At 44.2% G+C, this 20,204-nt stretch overlaps 1 protein-coding gene across 3 annotated transcripts in view; it reads left to right on the plus strand.

Moving 5' to 3' along the window:
* The window catches only part of c3h10orf90 (chromosome 3 C10orf90 homolog), a 32,668-nt gene extending 21,570 nt beyond the window's left edge, over positions 1–11,098 (plus strand). Inside the window, exons 7-10 of one of the 3 annotated variants that reach the window (XM_066666130.1) lie at positions 371–506; positions 1,125–1,188; positions 3,582–3,681; positions 10,431–11,098. In XM_066666130.1, the coding sequence (XP_066522227.1) occupies positions 371–506; positions 1,125–1,188; positions 3,582–3,681; positions 10,431–10,469 (339 nt within the window). In that variant the 3' untranslated portion in view covers positions 10,470–11,098. Of the gene's footprint in view, positions 1–370; positions 507–1,124; positions 1,189–3,581; positions 3,682–4,139; positions 4,535–10,430 lie in introns of those variants that run through there. The other 2 variants (XM_066666129.1, XR_010801955.1) reach the window with 2 other exon arrangements.
* Positions 11,099–20,204: the final 9,106 nt, after the last annotated feature.

Consider the following 20,204-nt stretch of genomic DNA (forward strand, 5'->3'; position numbering starts at 1 on the left):
ACATACACACATATACACACGCACATGCACACACATACACACGCACACACATGCACACACGCACATACACACGCACACACACGCACATGCACACACATACACACACGCACACGCACACATATGCACACACACATATACACACACATATACACACGCACATGCACACATATGCACACACACGCACACACACCCACATACATACACACCCACACATACACACAGCAGAATGAAGAACAATGTTCCAAATGTAGACAACATAAACATCTAAAGGCTGCTGCTGCTGTTTGTGTGTGTGTGTATATGTGTGTGTATATGTGTGTGTATATGTGTGTGTGTGTGTGTGTATGTGTGTGTGCGTGTGTGTGTGTAGAAAGCCCTGGAGCAGAGAAGGCCAGACTTCATCAGACGATCTCAGGCCAGGGTTCATGCTTTACAGCAACACACGCAAGAAAGACTTCAGCTGCGAACAACCACATCATCACAAACACCTGTACATAGGCAGAGGGGTGAGCCACACACACACACACACACACACACACACACACACAGAGCATATCACATATGAACCCTAACCCTAAAACCTTAAAATATAATTATGGACATCATGCTTTTTTATACCCATAAGGAAAAACATCCCCACAATTTATTATATACCTGGACCACACACACACACACACACACACATGCTTGAAATGTAGTTAAGCACAATACAATGCTAATTGGCCTGTAGGTAAGTACAGGAGCTACATCCTGGCCTCTGATATTTAAGAGGCTGCAGTTCAGAGAGGAAGGGTCCACGGTCAGGGGAGTGTTAAATGTTAAACTGGACCGTGGGCTGGATGTGAAGTTGAACGCTCTGAACCTGTTGATAACAGCAGGGATTTTAGTCCATAGTCGCCCTCTGCAGGAAAAAATGAAAATAAAGAACTGCAGCAGTGTCCTGAAAGGCATGTTTTTATCAGAAGGATTGCACCCATGTCTATTTTTGGTCAATTCAGCTACTTCCTAAAAATCCTTCTTAACTCCTCTGAGTTAAATTAAGACCTAGTTTGCTAAGACTTGAATTAGTGAGGAGGGATGTGTGTGTGTGTGTGTGTGTGTGCGCACACTCATGTGTCTTGCAGATAACATTTTCAAATCCCAGGACAGAAGTGTATCAGTGAAACAACTGCAACAGCTGCACTTCAGGTGATGAGTTCTAATCATAGCTGTATTTTGTGTCACAATATTTCTCTCTCTCTCTCTCTCTCTCTCTCTCTCTCTCTCTCTCTCACTTGCTCTCTCTCTCTCTCTCTCTCTCACTTGCTCGCTCTCTCTCTCTCTCTCTCTCTCTCACTTGCTCTCTCTCTCTCTCTCTCACTTGCTCTCTCTCTCTCTCTCTCTCTCTCTCTCTCTCACTTGCTCTCTCTCTCTCTCTCTCACTTGCTCTCTCTCTCTCTCTCTTTCTCACTTTCTCTCTCTCTCTCACTTGCTCTCTCTCTCACTTGCTCTCTCTCTCTCTCTCTCTCACTTGCTCTCTCTCTCTCTCTCTCTCACTTGCTCTCTCTCTCTCTCTCACTTGCTCTCTCTCTCTCTCTCTCTCTCTCACTTGCTCTCTCTCTCTCTCTCACTTGCTCTCTCTCTCTCTCACTTGCTCTCTCTCTCTCTCACTTGCTCTCTCTCTCACTTGCTCTCTCTCTCTCTCACTTGCTCTCTCTCTCTCTCTCTCTCTCCTCTTTCTCACATTGTGTGTCTGTATGTTCAGTTACAAAGACATTTTAATCCACATTAAACACGTTAGAAAACCCAAAAGTAAACACAGATGGCCTATCATTTTAAAACTGAGTAATATTGTGGAGGTTCCCCTGTGAATGTTCTACTGTATCTGGCCTGTAGGTGTCCTCACTCAGTTTCCCAGGACCTCCCCCAGTTGCTCAATCGGTTTCTTATCTGGGGAATCTGCAGGCCAAGTCCACACCTTGCACACATTGTTGTGATCCTCAAACCATTTCTGTACAATCTTTGCAGTACGACAAGAGGCTGCTGCCATTAGAGAACATTGTTGCCATGTACTTGGTCTGCTACAATATTCTGGTAGGTGGCACACGTCAAAAACGATATCCGCAGGACATTGCAGAGGGCATCACAGTCTCACCATCGACTACCAATTTATATTGACCCTCAGAAATGGCAAGAGTCAAAATAAAGGTGAAGTTTCTCTCCAAGATTTCGTTCTCTAATCATCTCAAAGCTCTGCATCTGAATCCCCAGCTCTGACAGCCTTCAGAGCCTTCTGACACCAGATCTGGTGCCCATGGACCCAGCGCACATGCATTCTGTAGTGGTCTAGGACCAGCATGGGCGGCGACCTGCAGATACAAAGCTCCATTCCCATCAAACTGTGAGACACGATGTGTTCTGATACCTTTATATCAGGGCCTTTGCAGGGCGTTGCTTTAAAGTTTTTCCCCCTCATTCTGCTCGTCTCCCTGCCGCTGAATAAGAGCTCATCCGATCAGGCAGTGTGATTATGCTTCAGACTCTGTTTAATGAAAGAAAGCCCCCTAGTGAACGAACCCGCCTGCTATTGATTGAGATAGTTGAATAGGCAGGTTTGGACGTTCTATTGACAGCTCCAGCTATCGGTCATGCTGTGGGACTGATAAACAAGTTCCAGGGTCTGGACGTTCCAGATGGGCTCCAGTCTCTGTAGTTAGGTTTGGTGAATGTGAGATATACAGAGGAGAAAATACTCCGTGCAGACTGTTGATAAGGTGTTCTCTCCAGCTTTGTACAGAGATAGGATTGTATCTGTGTGTCTCTTAGATTTACGCTCTATCTGAGCTGACTGAACGTGTGAGGATGTGAATAATAGTCCTCTCACTGTGATATATACTGAATACTTTGTTATACACCCCCACTACAGTGTTGGACTATGACTTAAACTCAACACTGTAGTATTCAGTGACTTTTCCAGCTCATAAAATGCATCTAAATAATCTCAAGATAAAGGTAAAGTGACACACCGTGAGCAAAACCAGAAAAGTTTAATGAAATTTGAGGATTTTAACTCATTAATAGAAGTCATAACCAGTGTGAGAGGTAGCTCTGTTACCGGACAGTGGCATGCTATTGTAAGGCAGTGCGTGTGGTGCTGGTACTAATACATCTGACTCTACAAAGAGTAGTTTAAGAATGGTCCACCGCCCTGAATACATTTAGCCAATAGCAGCACCTAGTAATTGCTTTTCTAACAAAGCTCTGCTTATGACGCTATGAATGGAAGAATGATGTAGAATAATGACGTAGACGACCATACTCTCAGTCCCACAAATAATTACATTTTCAGCATTTAGCAGACGCTCTTATCCAGAGCGACTCACAAACGTGCTTAGTGTTCAGACAGTATTTGTATCCTAGCTAATACAATAGGTTCGAGTCTAATCTCCCCCTGAGCTCAGACGCTGTCAGAACAAGGGCCAGGGCTGATACTTCGAACGAACGAAAGCCTAGTAAGTGCAATACACAGCATCTAGTCAATGAACTGCATCCAACTCCTGAAATAATGAGTTAAACACGTTTCTGGTTTTTGCCTCTGACAGGAATCACAGCGACCTGCCAGAAGTGAAGAGGAGGAAAGAGGAAGAGAGCAGAAAATTAACATCTCAGACTAACAGACTGAGGGCTGAGCTCTTTAAAAAGGTATAAGGGCCCAGATAACCCCTCCCTACACACACACACACACACACACACACACACACTATAATCATTGCATTCTCATATAATATATAATCATTAGTTCTCAGAAAATAACAATAACAAAAATAACAATAATTTCACACATTAAGGCAAACACCACATTATCATTAAAGTATAAAAAGGCACTCTGTTGGTGGTTAATTAATTAAAGGGTTAAACTTATTAACAAATATGTGCTGAAGCTGACAGGGTTAATGCTGACTGATGGAGAAGGCAAAGCAAGGTCAGTATCTGAGAAGATCTGAGGTTTAACCGTGTAGATGGATGTGAGCTCACTATTTGGCAAACAACAGGTCACTGTTACTCTACTATATTTATGAGTTAAAACTGATTATTAATTACTATCAATGTATTAACTACATGATTCATTCATTCATTCATTATCTGTAACCCTTATCCAGTTTAGGGTCACGGTGGGTCCAGAGCCTACCTGGAATCATTGGGCGCAAGGCGGGAATACACCCTGGAGGGGGCGCCAGTCCTTCACAGGGCAACACACACACACACCACACACACACATTCACTCACACACTCACACCTACGGACACTTTTGAGTCACCAATCCACCTACAAACGTGTGTTTTTGGACTTTGGGAGGAAACCGGAGCACCTGGAGGAAACCCACGCAGATACAGGGAGAACACACCACACTCCTCACAGACAGTCACCCGCAGGAAACCCACGCAGACACAGAGAGAACACACCACACTCCTCACAGACAGTCACCCGGAGTAAACCCACGCAGACACAGGGAGAACACACCACACTCCTCACAGACAGTCACCCGGAGGAAACCCACGCAGACACAGGGAGAACACACCAACTTTTCACAGACAGTCACCGGGAGGAAACCCACACAGACACAGGGAGAACACACCACACTCCTCACAGACAGTCACCCGGAGGAAACCCACGCAGACACAGAGAGAACACACCACACTCCTCACAGACAGTCACCCGGAGGAAACCCACGCAGACACAGGGAGAACACCCCACACTCCTCACAGACAGTCACCCGGAGGAAACCCACGCAGACACAGAGAGAACACACCACACTCCTCACAGACAGTCACCCGGAGTAAACCCACACAGATACAGGGAGAGCACACCACACTCCTCACAGACAGTCACCCGGAGGAAACCCACGCAGACACAGGGAGAACACGCCACACTCCTCACAGACAGTCACCCGGAGGAAACCCACGCAGACACAGGGAGAACACCCCACACTCCTCACAGACAGTCACCCGGAGGAAACCCACGCAGACACAGAGAGAACACACCACACTCCTCACAGAAAGTCACCCGGAGGAAACCCACGCAGACACAGGGAGAACACAGCAAACTCCTCACAGAAAGTCACCCGGAGGAAACCCACGCAGACACAGGGAGAACACAGCAAACTCCTCACAGAAAGTCACCCGGAGGAAACCCACGCAGACACAGGGAGAACACAGCAAACTCCTCACAGAAAGTCACCCGGAGGAAACCCACGCAGACACAGGGAGAACACAGCAAACTCCTCACAGAAAGTCACCCGGAGGAAACCCACGCGGACACAGGGAGAACACAGCAAACTCCTCACAGTAAGTCACCCGGAGGAAACCCACGCAGACACAGGGAGAACACAGCAAACTCTTCACAGAAAGTCACCCGGAGGAAACCCACGCAGACACAGGGAGAACACAGCAAACTCTTCACAGAAAGTCACCCGGAGGAAACCCACGCAGACACAGGGAGAACACAGCAAACTCCTCACAGAAAGTCACCCGGAGGAAACCCACGCAGACACAGGGAGAACACACCACACTCTTCACAGACAGTCACCCGGAGGAAACCCACATAGACACAGGGAGAACACACCACACTCCTCACAGACAGTCACCCGGAGGAAACCCACGCAGACACAGGGAGAACACACCACACTCCTCACAGACAGTCACCCGGAGGAAACCCACGCAGACACAGGGAGAACACACCACACTCTTCACAGACAGTCACCCGGAGGAAACCCACATAGACACAGGGAGAACACACCACACTCCTCACAGACAGTCACCCGGAGGAAACCCACGCAGACACAGGGAGAACACACCACACTCCTCACAGACAGTCACCCGGAGGAAACCCACGCAGACACAGGGAGAACACACCACACTCTTCACAGACAGTCACCCGGAGGAAACCCACATAGACACAGGGAGAACACACCACACTCCTCACAGACAGTCACCCGGAGGAAACCCACGCAGACACAGGGAGAACACCCCACACTCCTCACAGACAGTCACCAGGAGGAAACCCACGCAGACACAGAGAGAACACACTACACTCCTCACAGACAGTCACCCGGAGGAAACCCACGCAGACACAGAGAGAACACACCACACTCCTCACAGAAAGTCACCCGGAGGAAACCCACGCAGACACAGGGAGAACACAGCAAACTCCTCACAGAAAGTCACCCGGAGGAAACCCACGCAGACACAGGGAGAACACAGCAAACTCCTCACAGAAAGTCACCCGGAGGAAACCCACGCAGACACAGGGAGAACACAGCAAACTCCTCACAGAAAGTCACCCGGAGGAAACCCACGCAGACACAGGGAGAACACAGCAAACTCCTCACAGAAAGTCACCCGGAGGAAACCCACGCGGACACAGGGAGAACACAGCAAACTCCTCACAGTAAGTCACCCGGAGGAAACCCACGCAGACACAGGGAGAACACAGCAAACTCTTCACAGAAAGTCACCCGGAGGAAACCCACGCAGACACAGGGAGAACACAGCAAACTCTTCACAGAAAGTCACCCGGAGGAAACCCACGCAGACACAGGGAGAACACAGCAAACTCCTCACAGAAAGTCACCCGGAGGAAACCCACGCAGACACAGGGAGAACACACCACACTCTTCACAGACAGTCACCCGGAGGAAACCCACATAGACACAGGGAGAACACACCACACTCCTCACAGACAGTCACCCGGAGGAAACCCACGCAGACACAGGGAGAACACACCACACTCCTCACAGACAGTCACCCGGAGGAAACCCACGCAGACACAGGGAGAACACACCACACTCTTCACAGACAGTCACCCGGAGGAAACCCACATAGACACAGGGAGAACACACCACACTCCTCACAGACAGTCACCCGGAGGAAACCCACGCAGACACAGGGAGAACACACCACACTCCTCACAGACAGTCACCCGGAGGAAACCCACGCAGACACAGGGAGAACACACCACACTCTTCACAGACAGTCACCCGGAGGAAACCCACATAGACACAGGGAGAACACACCACACTCCTCACAGACAGTCACCCGGAGGAAACCCACGCAGACACAGGGAGAACACACCACACTCTTCACAGACAGTCACTCAGAGGAAACCCACGCAGACATAGGGAGAACACACCACACTCCTCACAGTCACCCGGAGCAGGAATCAAACCCACAACCTCCAACTGCTGCGCCACCGTGCCACCTAACTACATGATTAATAACTGTTAATAAACAGATGTCTAAACCATTTATAAACATTTATAAGTGTAGTCTTATTTTAATGCATTCTGTCTTTTAGAACTAAATAATGTGAGCTCCAAATGTGCTGAATAATATAATGGCTCCATACGTAGCCTTGGGTGTGCTTGTTCCCTTATGTGTGCTTTTATATTAAAGCATGGTCCTAAGCCTAATTATACTGGGCCAGATTGTGTGTACATGAGAAATGATGGTGGAAATCCCTTTGTCCCACATGCTCCATTACTGCCTGTAAAATGGGCTGTTTGCACTGGCTGATGAAGCTGATGAAGCTGGTGTAGAAAGGCTGGAGGTAAGGGCTCTGTGACTGTGTGGCACACTCCCTGGGTTAATTAAAACTTAGAGCTTAAATTCAGAGTCAGAGTATGAAGGAGATAGGTGTTATCAGTCTGTGATGAGTGTGTGTGTGTGTGTGCATGCGTGTCTTGAATTTGTCCACAAGGTATGAGTGTGTGAGTGACTGGGTGAGTGTGTGATGCTCTGCAGTAGACTGGGTGTGTCCAGCCCTGTCCAGGGTGTGTTCCTGCTCTCCACCTGAACAGCGGTGTATTGCAGTGGAGTGTTTGTGTGAGGGAACATGCAAATCTGTTTGTATTCTCTTTACATTTTATTGGTGCTTTTAACTGCATTTAACAAGCAATAAAGCTGCCGTACACATTTCAACCACACTATAAGATTAACAGAGTAGAACAAAGTTAATGCAAATAAATGATCACAGAATTAAGGTCTAGAACAAGTGGCAGGATTAATATTTCATTATTTTTACAGATATATTCATGATGCAACTTTTATTCAGTGTTTGACAAACTGTACTGCACCGGGGTGACCTATAAATACTCTTTAAAAACACTGCAGTTGGTATTATTGCTTTTAACACAATACCAAAACTTTCATAAAAGTGATAAAAATATCATCTTATATCCCACCTCTATTAGAATTCATTTATTCATCTGTTTACTGCTCACTGATGTGTGTCAGTGAATGGTTGCGTAGTGTACAGTAACTACATCATTCATGTATTCCTTTAGTAACAGTGATTGTCCACTAGATGTCTGTATTAACCAGCCCTTCAGTGAAGTACTGAACCTGCTGCACAGAACCCTACTGTAGAGGACATACACAAAGGAGGCTCTTTATGAATGTTTATCATTTTATTCTGAGTTATGTTTTATTTGGATTAGGAAGTATCTTTTATCTGTGTCAGCATTTTTGGTGTTTGTGTATATACACACCCACACACACACATCTATATATATATATATATATATGTGTGTGTGTATGTGTTTGTGCTTCTATATGTATGTACCAGGAATTTTTCACATTGTGAACAAAAATGTGTTTGTGTGTGTGTGTGTGTGTGTGTGTGTGAGGGCACATGTTCTTATTGGCTACGTGCTGCGGTGTTGAACAGTCTCATTGTGCTGTGTGTTCACTGGGAGTAAACAAACAAGAATTAAAAAACAGCTCCTACTGCCAGAAGACTGCCAAAAAGGCATTTCAGACAAGCTGGCATTGTGTCTGTCTGTCTGTCTCTCTGGTGGTTTGTCTGTCTGTCTGTGTCTCTGTCTGTCTGTCTCTCTCTCGACAGTACTCAGTATTTTTGCACTAATAATAATGCACTTGTTAACAGGCAGAGGTCAGCCACCCAAACACCTTGCCACTGGAATGGTATTATTCAACCATGATACATACATACTGTATATGTTTAACCATTACCACTTTCATGTACAGTACTTGAACAGTACAGAACCAGGGGATCTGAGGTAATTGCCTCATAGTAGCAAATGTCTTTGATGAGGTACAGATTAAGCAAAGCCACAAGTAGCTGATGCCTTTACAAAATAAAAAAACTTGAATATCCATCTACAGATAGAAGAGTTGTGAAATGTTAACTGATTATATACAGGTATCTGTAATATACACTGTCATAACACCAGGAAAGAACATAAACATCAATTCAGTCTGCCCTAAGTACTGCTCACTTTACCTTCATCAATAATCAGGTTTCCTCTGCTACATAATGCTATTTCAACTAGTGCATCAGTGGCTTTTCGATTTGGTTAATTAAAGATTGTAACAGACATTCAATTAATGTTTTTTCTTTATTTTTGTCCTTTATTTATTTAGTCTTGAAATGACACTCATCCTCAGGAAACTCACTACACTTTTTTCGTGTGCGTAGGGCGGCCATCTTTATGAAATCAAAATAAGGAATGCAGAGGCTGGGAGACTACAATGCACTTGTAAACTCTTTTTGATTGGAGTCAGTCAGATAAAATATTTTTGTTGTCAAACATTCACTACGTCAGTGCCTGTCAGTAGCTTTTCAGAACAAATGGCAAAGCAGAATGTATTACCAGTTTAAAATAACTGTATTTTTTAAAATTGTTCATTAATTACAACAGGATCTGATGACTCTTATTGGTTCAAGAGTCTAAAAGAGAGTCTAGTCCTCATTACATTATCAGACGTCCACTCAAAAATGTCATAGAATGAATTGCTTATTCACTCATATTTGTCTTACACTAATTAATGTTAATCTATATGAAAATATCTAATGTGGTTTTTATGTATAAAGAATGACTTTGATTGAAAAATGTGATGTGATGTGTTGAGCGAGAATGAAATGTAGTTTCTCCGGGACACAGTGCTAGCATTATTTCTATCTAAAAGCAGTGCTGTAGTTCCCCTTGTTTCAGCTCTGAACCCACTGTGGGAGGGACTGTGACGCCATTGGCTGCAGCGCTGACTGGTGAGCAGAAAACACTGGCTGCTGATTGGATAAATAAACGACCAATGAAAAGCGCGTTCTCTGATTAGTAACCGTGGAGAATCTGCCCCTCGGCTGAGAGACAGAGAGCTACGTGTTTCTGTCTATCGCCACAAGTGTGACCTCAAAAGTACGGAACAAAACAAGTCCCGTATCGGTTCAAAACGGAACACATTTTAGTGTCCAAATACGGGACGGTTGGCAACACTGTATATGCTTATTCTGCCAAGAAAGCAATACAGACCGAGGGTCAATGTTACTGACCAAATGGGACGAGTCTCTGTAATTGTGAATATTTGCACAGAGTTGTGTGAATAATGAATGTTAATCACGTGATCTAGGCTGATTGTGCTTTGGTTTTCTTGCAGAAAATTCTGGAGCAGGTTTTGCACAGAGGAAAAGACTGAAGTGAAGTGAGAGATTGATGATCTCTGTCTTTTCTCTATTGTCTGTCCATCCTGTGCCGGCCCAGTGAAGCGCTACCAAAGCTCTCCCTCAGTCTCAGTGCAGAATGTCCTCAGAATCACTTACTATTGCACAGCAGATCCTCATTTACAAGCACTCCACTAAAGCATTAATAAACTAATACTGACATCACAAGCAGATTTAAAAATCAGATATTTTATAAGTATACATCTACACTCACAGCATATCTCCTGAGTATTTTCTTCAATGTGTAACATTCTTAAAGCAGTGAAAATACCCTTTTAATACCTACGGAGATAAATGTATGAGCATAGAGGACTTACGTTTTAATCTACATTTTCATCAGTGAAATTTGAAACCTTTAGTCTCACAGCACGCTAAGATTGCTCTCTGGGACTGATTGTGTATCACTGCCTTAAAACCACAGTGTTTAGTTTAATGATTAGTATAAAAAAATGCAGAACACTTTTGCTTTTTAAACTGAAAACCTTGACAACTTTTCATTAAAAAACATTACAAGCTTTTTCTATTATTTTACAATTGTTGCCAAAATCTGAAAACAAGTTTTTTTATGTATTGCTCTTCATACCAAACAATATGAGTTCTGTTATAACCTTAACAATGTTTCTGTACAATTCCTACATTCAGAAAACCTTGAAAGAACACATCTCATCTGGAAAATGTTTTAAAAATGTTTTCTCTGAATCACATTCATTAAATATTTCCTGAAGGCTGCATTTTGATTATTCTTATATTGTCGTCATGAAACAGGATCTCTGGCCCTGACAAAATCCTCACAACATCTGAATGTTGAACATACAACATCATGTCTTAGTTAAAACATTTTTTTAAAAATGAAAAACATGTTTAATATGGTTTCTGAACATTTCATTAAAGTGTGTTGCTTAAATCATTATTAGAACTGGTAGGTAACGTTAGCCAACACTGGTGGAACGCTCTGTGCTAATGTCACTACAAGAAACACACAAAAGACGCACATGGACGTATATCACTGCAGTTTTTCCCTTATGTGGTGTCCCAGACCTTGACACTGACTACTGCTCCATATTGTCCTTATGGAGAGAATACTCTGAATTGTCAAACACCTACTTGACCTTCTGTGTGCTTATTGCCAATGTGGAGAAATGAAAGGACTTGATTAAATAAATGGGGTGGCACAGTGGCGCAGCAGGTAGTGTCACAGTGCGATTGTGGGTTCGATTCTCGCTCCGGGTGACTGTCTGTGAGGAGTGTGGTGTGTTCTCTCTGTGTCTGCGTGGGTTTCCTCCGGGTGACTGTATGTGAGGAGTGTGGTGAGTTCTCCCTGTGTCTGCGTGGGTTTCCTCCGGGTGACTGTCTGTGAGGAGTGTGGTGTGTTCTCTCTGTGTCAGTGTGGGTTTCCTCCGGGTGACTGTCTGTGAGGAGTGTGGTGTGTTCTCCCTGTGTCTGCGTGGGTTTCCTCCGGGTGCTCCGGTTTCCTCCCACAACCCAAAAAAAATACTACACGTTGGTAGGTGGATTGGCGACTCAAAAGTGTCTGTAGGTGTGAGTGTGTGAGTGTGTGGGACTGGTGCACCCTCCAGGGTGTATTCCTGCCTTGCGCCCAATGATTCCAGGTAGGCTCTGTACCCACCGCGACCCTGAACTGGATAAGGGTTACAGATAATGAATGAATGATTAAATAAATGACGGCACATCCATTTGGTGTTTTCTTATTAACCCAACCATTAGTTTGCAGTAGTTATGTAGTAACTACTGATATTAGATCCATGTTACATAACACATACACACGTCTGCTGAAATGCAATTAAGAATACTGCTGTCCTCCTGAGGCAGAAAACGTTGTGGAGCCTAAGTGCGTTATTTGACTATTATGACCAGTAAAGAGATTCCCCTTGAGGGTAAAAGACCATTATGTTTCCGAACACGACCACGGCCTCGGTGCCAGATGAGTCAGTGCAATATCTCGTGATATTCCACCGCACACAGCTGATCCAAGGTGGCACAGTGATGTTCAGTATTCAAGATCTTCTTCAAGAATTCTATGATGATTTAGAAAACCATTGCATGTTTGACGGGGAAATGTCTGTATTTGTAAAAGAACAAGAAGAACATTCACAGTGTGTACATTTTCTGACCAATAGGTTCATGTAGTTGTGTATTTAGCTATTGACCACAATGCATGCAGTGCACAATGCTAATGCATAGTTCTATAAATGCAGAGGTGGGTAGCAATTAACACATTTGTACATTTGTTTATTAATTAAGTAAAGCGTAGATTGATTTGAAATTCTTTTAAATCATAATACACATGCCTAATGGTATTATTTTTAGTCATATTTCTTTTGTGATATTTATTTTCACTGTGTTTTGGAGGTGGGCGGCACGGTGGTGCAGCAGGTAGTGTTGCAGTCATACAGCTCCAGGGACCTGGAGGTTGTGGGTTCGATTCCCGCTCTGGGTGACTGTCTGTGAGGAGTGTGGTGTATTCTCCTCGTGTCTACGTGGGTTTCCTCTGGGTGACTGTCTGTGAGGAGTGTGGTGTGTTCTCCCTGTGTCTGCGTGGGTTTCCTCCGGGTGACTGTCTGTGAGGAGTGTGGTGTGTTCTCTCTGTGTCTGCGTGGGTTTCCTCCAGGTGACTGTCTGTGAGGAGTGTGGTGTGTTCTCCCTGTGTCTGCGTGGGTTTCCTCCGGGTGACTGTCTGTGAGGAGTGTGGTGTGTTCTCCCTGTGACTGCGTGGGTTTCCTCCGGGTGCTCCGGTTTCCTCCCACAGTCCAAAAACACACGTTGGTAGGTGAATTGGTGACTCAAAAGTGTCCGTAGGTGTGAGTGAATGTGTGTGTGTGTGTTGCCCTGTGAAGGACTGGCGCCCCCTCCAGGGTGTATTCCCGCCTTGCGCCCAATGATTCCAGGTAGACTCTGGACCCACCGCGACCCTGAACTGGATAAGGGTCACAGATAATGAATGAATGAATGAATGAATGAATGAACGAATAATGGTACCTTCATGGCCAGAACAATACTGAAGCCCTAAACCATGAATGATGTTGGTTTTTGCCCTTTCTGTAGACAACTGTTTTTCTATTTTGTCTTTTGAAAAGATGGCTCAGTGTCCATTTTTTCCCAAAAACAAGCTGCAATGTGAAATCATCTAACCACAGCAAACCATTCCACTGTTTTTTGGACCATCAGGGATCGGGAATGCAGGCGCTCTGCATTGTGAACTGATATATTTCTTTACTAAAGTAAAATCTCAGTCAGATACTGATTTGGAAACTAGGAATGCATGCTGAATTAGGTCAACATGCAGTCTGGTACACTCATATTCAACTACCGACTCTCCTGACATCCCAGAGGTTTGTTCAGACCGAACACACAGAACAGACGTTTACAGACTACAAGGTTTCTCCTTTCACTAGAGTTTTTGAGACCAACCAACATGTCATGGTAAAGACTTTCTGAATCTGTCGTGTATACAACAGCTGCAGTCTCTGAGAAATTCACAATTTATGGGTTCGCTTTGTGCTGCCCGATTCTAACACAAGGAATCAACATCCTGAGATATTTCACAACACTTCTTTATCTCCGTCCAACAGCGTTTCTCATGTGGAAAAGTCAGCGCAGCAAAATTTATTCCATTTTCAGCTGCTTTGTCATGTATTTTCGGGGCTCTGTCATATTCATCAATGTGTCAAAGTCAGAATACACAACACTTTGTTGTGAGACTAAGACAGGCCTCTTGTGAAATATATATTAATATTTTTCAGAACATTAAGAGTCGGCTCTAAAATTAGTTGGCCCAACAGGCAGCAGTCTGGTCTCAGATCCGCAGAGATAGAAGGAAGGAAACAGAAAAAAAAAACTCAGCAAGAAAACATCTTTCTGAAACTCGTATATTGCCCAATTCTCAGGCCTCGCGGCACAGAAATGCCGAGACCTGCTGCGACTTTACATGGAAACAAACACAACTCACGGAGAACATAAAGCATCTGCATGTTTTCCCATCATGCACCCTCTAGCCGAGTCTCTGAAATAAAAATAGCGTCTGTGAAAAATGCTCAACTACACCATGTACTAAGCACAGAATGCAGCATGTGTTCTTCCAAGGTTTGGCAAGAGCAGGGATGAAGAAGTGTATTGAAACTGCAGGGAAAGTTATATTGAAGATGTTCGCCCAACTACTTGCATGAAAGCATGAGAGAATCTTGAATGGGTGAAACCCAGTGGAGCACATGGTGGCACACAGAGCCCTGGGCACTCATCTACCCTCTGTAACAGCTCTCGGACAATGGCCCTTTTCTCCCTGCCTGTGTCCGGCGCCCCATTAGTGAGGCATTTCTATTCACAGAACTCCAGACACAGAGAAGATAATGATGTTCCACTAAGAGTTATGGAACAGGGAACTCCTGACTGGAGACAAAAAAAGACCTTCAACTTTTTTAGTATGGTGACAAAACACAAAATCAGGCCAGATGCATAATGAAATAACCCCTAAAGGTATAGTTCAGCAAAAATACTAATTCACACATACACCATGAAACCCTTCACAGGAGAGTTTCAGCTTTCTTAGGATGACCTGCTTTTGCCTGTTAGCGCTAGTGAGAATTCACAGAAAGGTTGCGCATTAAGTTGAACGACTACTGAACTGACCCCTAAAGTTACACATAAGCAAAACGAGTCAAAAGAAATGGAGAGGTTCTGCATAAATTACAGAAGTGTGGTGGAGCTTCCCAGGATATCCAGCATCTATCACCACAGGAATGAAAGTCTGTAAAGCTCTATTTTTCTATTAAAATTCAATTCAATTTCATATACAGAGCATTTTTACAGCCATTTTCACAAACATCTTTATAAAACACAAATCAACAAAAAAGGACAAACTCAGTCAGAAGCTGAGGAAGAAACTATAAGAAGAACCAAGCCCCAAAAGTAGACGTCATCCTCAGGTCAACACCAGAGCAGCAACCCACAATGAGCAGTAAATAAAAAAAGAGCAGTCTATAAACAAAGAGGGACATTTAAACAGTGAACTACGTAATAACAAATGGATTTGTGGAGCTACAATTAATTTTTTGGCTTGAAATATACGGTTAAAGCTCCAAAGATTTAAGTATTACTAATCAAAATGCAGCGCATGAGTTGCCACCTCCAAAACATTCATTCATTCATTATCTGTAAGCGCTTATCCAGTTTAGGGTCGCAATGGGTCCAGAACCTACCTGGAATCATTGGGCGCAAGGGGAATACACCCTGGAGGGGGCGCCAGTCCTTCACAGGGCAACACAGACCCACACACACTGGACCCATTGCGACTTTTTGTCTAAAAAATACTTTTTTAAGTCGCCAATCCACCTACCAATGTGTGTTTTTGGACTGTGGGAGGAAACCGGAGCACCCGGAGGAAACCCACGCAGAGACAGGGAGAACACACCACACTCCTCACAGACAGTCACCCGGAGGAAACCCACGCAGACACAGGAAGAACACACCACACTCCTCACAGACAGTCACCCGGAGGAAACCCACGCAGACACAGGAAGAACACACCACACTCCTCACAGACAGTCACCCGGAGGAAACCCACGCGGACACAGGAAGAACACACCACACTCCTCACAGACAGTCACCCGGAGGAAACCCATGCGGACACAGAAGGAAACACACCACACTCCTCACAGACAGTCACCTGGAGGAAACCCACGCGAACACAGGGAGAACACACCACACTCCTCACACACAATCACCCGGAGGAAACCCACGCAGACACAGGGAGAACACACCAACTCCTCACACACAGTCACCCGGAGGAAACCCACGCAGACACAGGAAGAACACACCACACTCCTCACACACAATCACCCGGAGGAAACCCACGCAGACACAGGGAGAACACACCAACTCCTCACACACAGTCACCCGGAGGAAACCCACGCAGACACAGGAAGAACACACCACACTCCTCACAGAGTCACCCGGAGGAAACCCACGCAGACACAGGGAGAACACACCACACTCCTCACAGACAGTCACCCAGAGGAAACCCACGCAGACACAGAGAGAACACACCACACTCCTCACACACAGTCACCCTGAGCGGGAATCGAACCCACAACCTCCAGGCCCCTGGAGTTGTGTGACTGCGACACTACCTGCTGCGCTACCTTCAAGGCGACTTCTTTTCAGGGAAGTCCATGGTTATTTCAGCAAGAATAATGCTGGCCTTTTTCTGCATGTGATAACTAGCTTGCCTGCATTCTATATCAATGTCCTATGGCATGAAGAAGAGAAGTATAAGGAAATAACAACCACAAACAGCTGATTAGCTGAGTCTTGCAAATCTACAGCATGTCATATTCAGTTCCTAAAAGTGAAATTAAAAGGAAAGGTGATGTAACTGTGCTAAACACATCTTCTTCTTCTTTTTTTATTCTTGGTTTATTTTTCCAAAATATCTCAACTTTCCTCAAGTTTCTATGTGAGATATTATTAATTCTGTGTCTCAAGATTCATCCCATGACTCCAAAACCCAAACACACTGAAAGACAAACCGTGCTTTTCAAAAGCTAACACTGGTGAAATGAATCTGGCAGTGGTGATTTACTGTGTGTGCACTAGGACCAATGCCTGATTGAATTTTTTCATCTGTTTCCCCTTTGCACAGAACTTCATCTTTAAAAGCCAGCAGCCTGAAGCTGGGAAAGGGTTCTTCTTTTGATTCGGGGCATGATTTTTAACCAAACAGTTTTATATCCAGATAGTTCTGGCCTCTTTGGAAATAATGGATGTGAAATAACTCCACGAAGAATGCACTCACATATGCATTCTTTCGTTTCACTCGAGTGCACTCCTACATCTAAAAGCCTCACAAAAAAAGGCATAATGGCCACTTTTATCAATTTATTTCATGAGCAGAGCCACGCTGTACTTCATTGTTTGCATATTTCTTTCCAGTGGACTGCAGGATTGGGATAATACAGCTCTCTGTTATGTGTCCATGTGTGCATATACTATGCATGTGCAGTATATTTTCTGAATAATGTGCACTGCCAGTGCTGACATCTGTCTGCTTTACGCCTGCATTGCTGCTCATAAGGAGCTGTGTGCAGGGCTGATGAACAGCAAATGCAGCAGAACCTCTACAGCTGACAGTACTGCCTGCCATGTGACATCATCTCTGACCACTGATCAGGGCCAGTTTATGATAGTCCACTGCTCCTGGGCATTACAGTCATGTGTGTCCTGTCCCCACAACTTCTGCAAACATAACATCCCATCATCCTTATCTCACACACACACATACACACGCACACGCACACACATACACATACACATACACACACCCACACACACACATACACATGCACACACTCACCCTCACGAACACACCCGCACTCACACATACACACACTCACACTCACGCACACACACACATACACATGCACACACTCACACTCACGCACACACACGCATACACACACACACACTTACACACACACACATACACACACTCACGAACACACCCGCACTCACACTCGCACATACACACACTCACACTCACGCACACACTCACACTCACGAACACACCCGCACTCACACTCACGCACACACACGCATACACACAGACATACACACACACACACACAGAGAAATACACACACACACACAAACATACACACACACACACACAACATTAACTGAGAGTATAAATAAACAAGATGAGGCCAGAATATGCAAGAATTATACAATTCAATTTATATATCCTTGATATCATTATGTGATAAACAGTATAATGTGCTGGACAGTAGTCTGCTTAAGGCATTTCTATCCATCAGACTCAAGCTTTAACATAATTTAATTCAAACTGGGGTCTTAGCGGTCTAATAAACTTACTGTGGTCTTATCCAAAAGAGCTGCATTTGACTAATTAGGCTTTTTAAAACGTTGTTGATATACCTATAATAATCTGCTCTGTGAATAGAGATAAAGCAGCTCTTAACTCATATTTAAAATAATTTTATATATATTTTACTACATCCTTTTATTCCGGCTTTTGTGTGGCCCTGAGTATTTGCGGAGGTCGCCCATATTGTACACTCATCCATGCCACTGCCGTCCTCTCTATAGCCCATAATACTAACAAGGGAGGTGCATTAAGCTTGGGCAAAGGTCTGATTAGGGCAATGAATGTGAGCTGTCTGTGCAGTGTGACATATGGGTGTCTAATTTCAATATAGCCTTAAACGGCTTTGAAGAGGAAATGGAAATGTTAAAATTCTCTTTTACTCTATCTGTCACACACTAATACACATGCAGAAACCTACTCACTCACACACACACACACACATGTGCATGGAGGCTCCCAGAACACCTCAAGCGGAGGTAATGAGCTGTCAATGGCTGCGTTTGAATAATTAACCGAATATTCAAAAGCAGCTCGGCCGAGTGAGGAAGGAGCACACAGCTCTGGCTGTGAAAGCATGAGAGATATGCACTGCGCCAAAATAAAATATTCCGATTCAAACCCACAGCTCATTCTATTTCATTTCAAGAATGGCAGAGCTACACGAGAATGTCACAAATATGAATATGGATGTGCTGTATTCACAAATGCAAATAAACAAGATTTTTTATCTCAAACCTCCTCATGAAACTTAAATTTTCATCTTGATGATCGGTGACACACTGCCGAGCACCAAGAACCTAGCTCCGGTATAAATCCGCAAGTGTGGCATTCAATAAAGTGTTTGGCAGAAAAATAAATAAATCAATAAAATAATACTTTATAATAAACATTTTCCCCTTCCTCCAAAATGTACTTGATTAACCACGACATGTGAACTCTGACTGAAATGTGCTTCTTCCGTTTTTACCCAGAGCTCAGAGGTTAATGGGGCTAACAAATAATGGAATACACTAATGAGTACAGCGCAAGCTATGTCTGAATCATCACATTAGTCTCAAACCATAGAATGACTATTCTATGTAACCACTTCATCCTGATCAGTGTCCCAGTGAGTCCAGATCCTACCCGGGAACCACTGGGCACATGGCTTTAACACCCTGTAAAGGAGGCCTATCCCTCACATGGGATCTCACACTCACTCATTCACCTGTGGAAAGTTTCAACATGATTTTTAGACTAAACTTAGAATTTGGAGGAAACACACACAGACACAGGGAGAACACACCACACCCCTCACAGTCAGAGACCGAGGGGAGGATTGAACCCAAGACCCTTGGAGCTGTGTGGCAGCGAACACATCAACAACTAAGTAAAACATTTAAAAAATCACATAAATCACAGGTAAACTGTGTTATAATTGGTCATCAGTGCTTAATAATTTGTGTTATAATTTATAATGTGTTATAATTGGTCATCAGTTCTCCCCTCAAGGCCATTGATTCCTTGCAGGTGTCTTGGTGGGACAATATGACAGCAGTGTGTCCTACTTGAATGATGTTGGTGTATACTTTCTGTCAAAAAAAGCTCTTCACAGGTTGTTGGAAAGAATGTTTTGGATTTAGTTTTAGTTTTAGTCTTTCAAATGTGTCTGCTATTAGCTTTAGTCTTGTTTTAGTGATTTATTTATTGTTAGGGTTAGTGTTGTTAGTGCTTTAAATTAAATTTATTCATTCATTATCTGTAAGCGCTTATCCAATTCAGGGTCGCGGGGGGTCCAGAGCCTACCTGGAATCATTGGGCGCAAGGCGGGAAT

This window comes from Hoplias malabaricus, chromosome 3, assembly GCF_029633855.1.
Source record: "Hoplias malabaricus isolate fHopMal1 chromosome 3, fHopMal1.hap1, whole genome shotgun sequence".
Taxonomy (NCBI): Eukaryota; Metazoa; Chordata; class Actinopteri; order Characiformes; family Erythrinidae; genus Hoplias; species Hoplias malabaricus.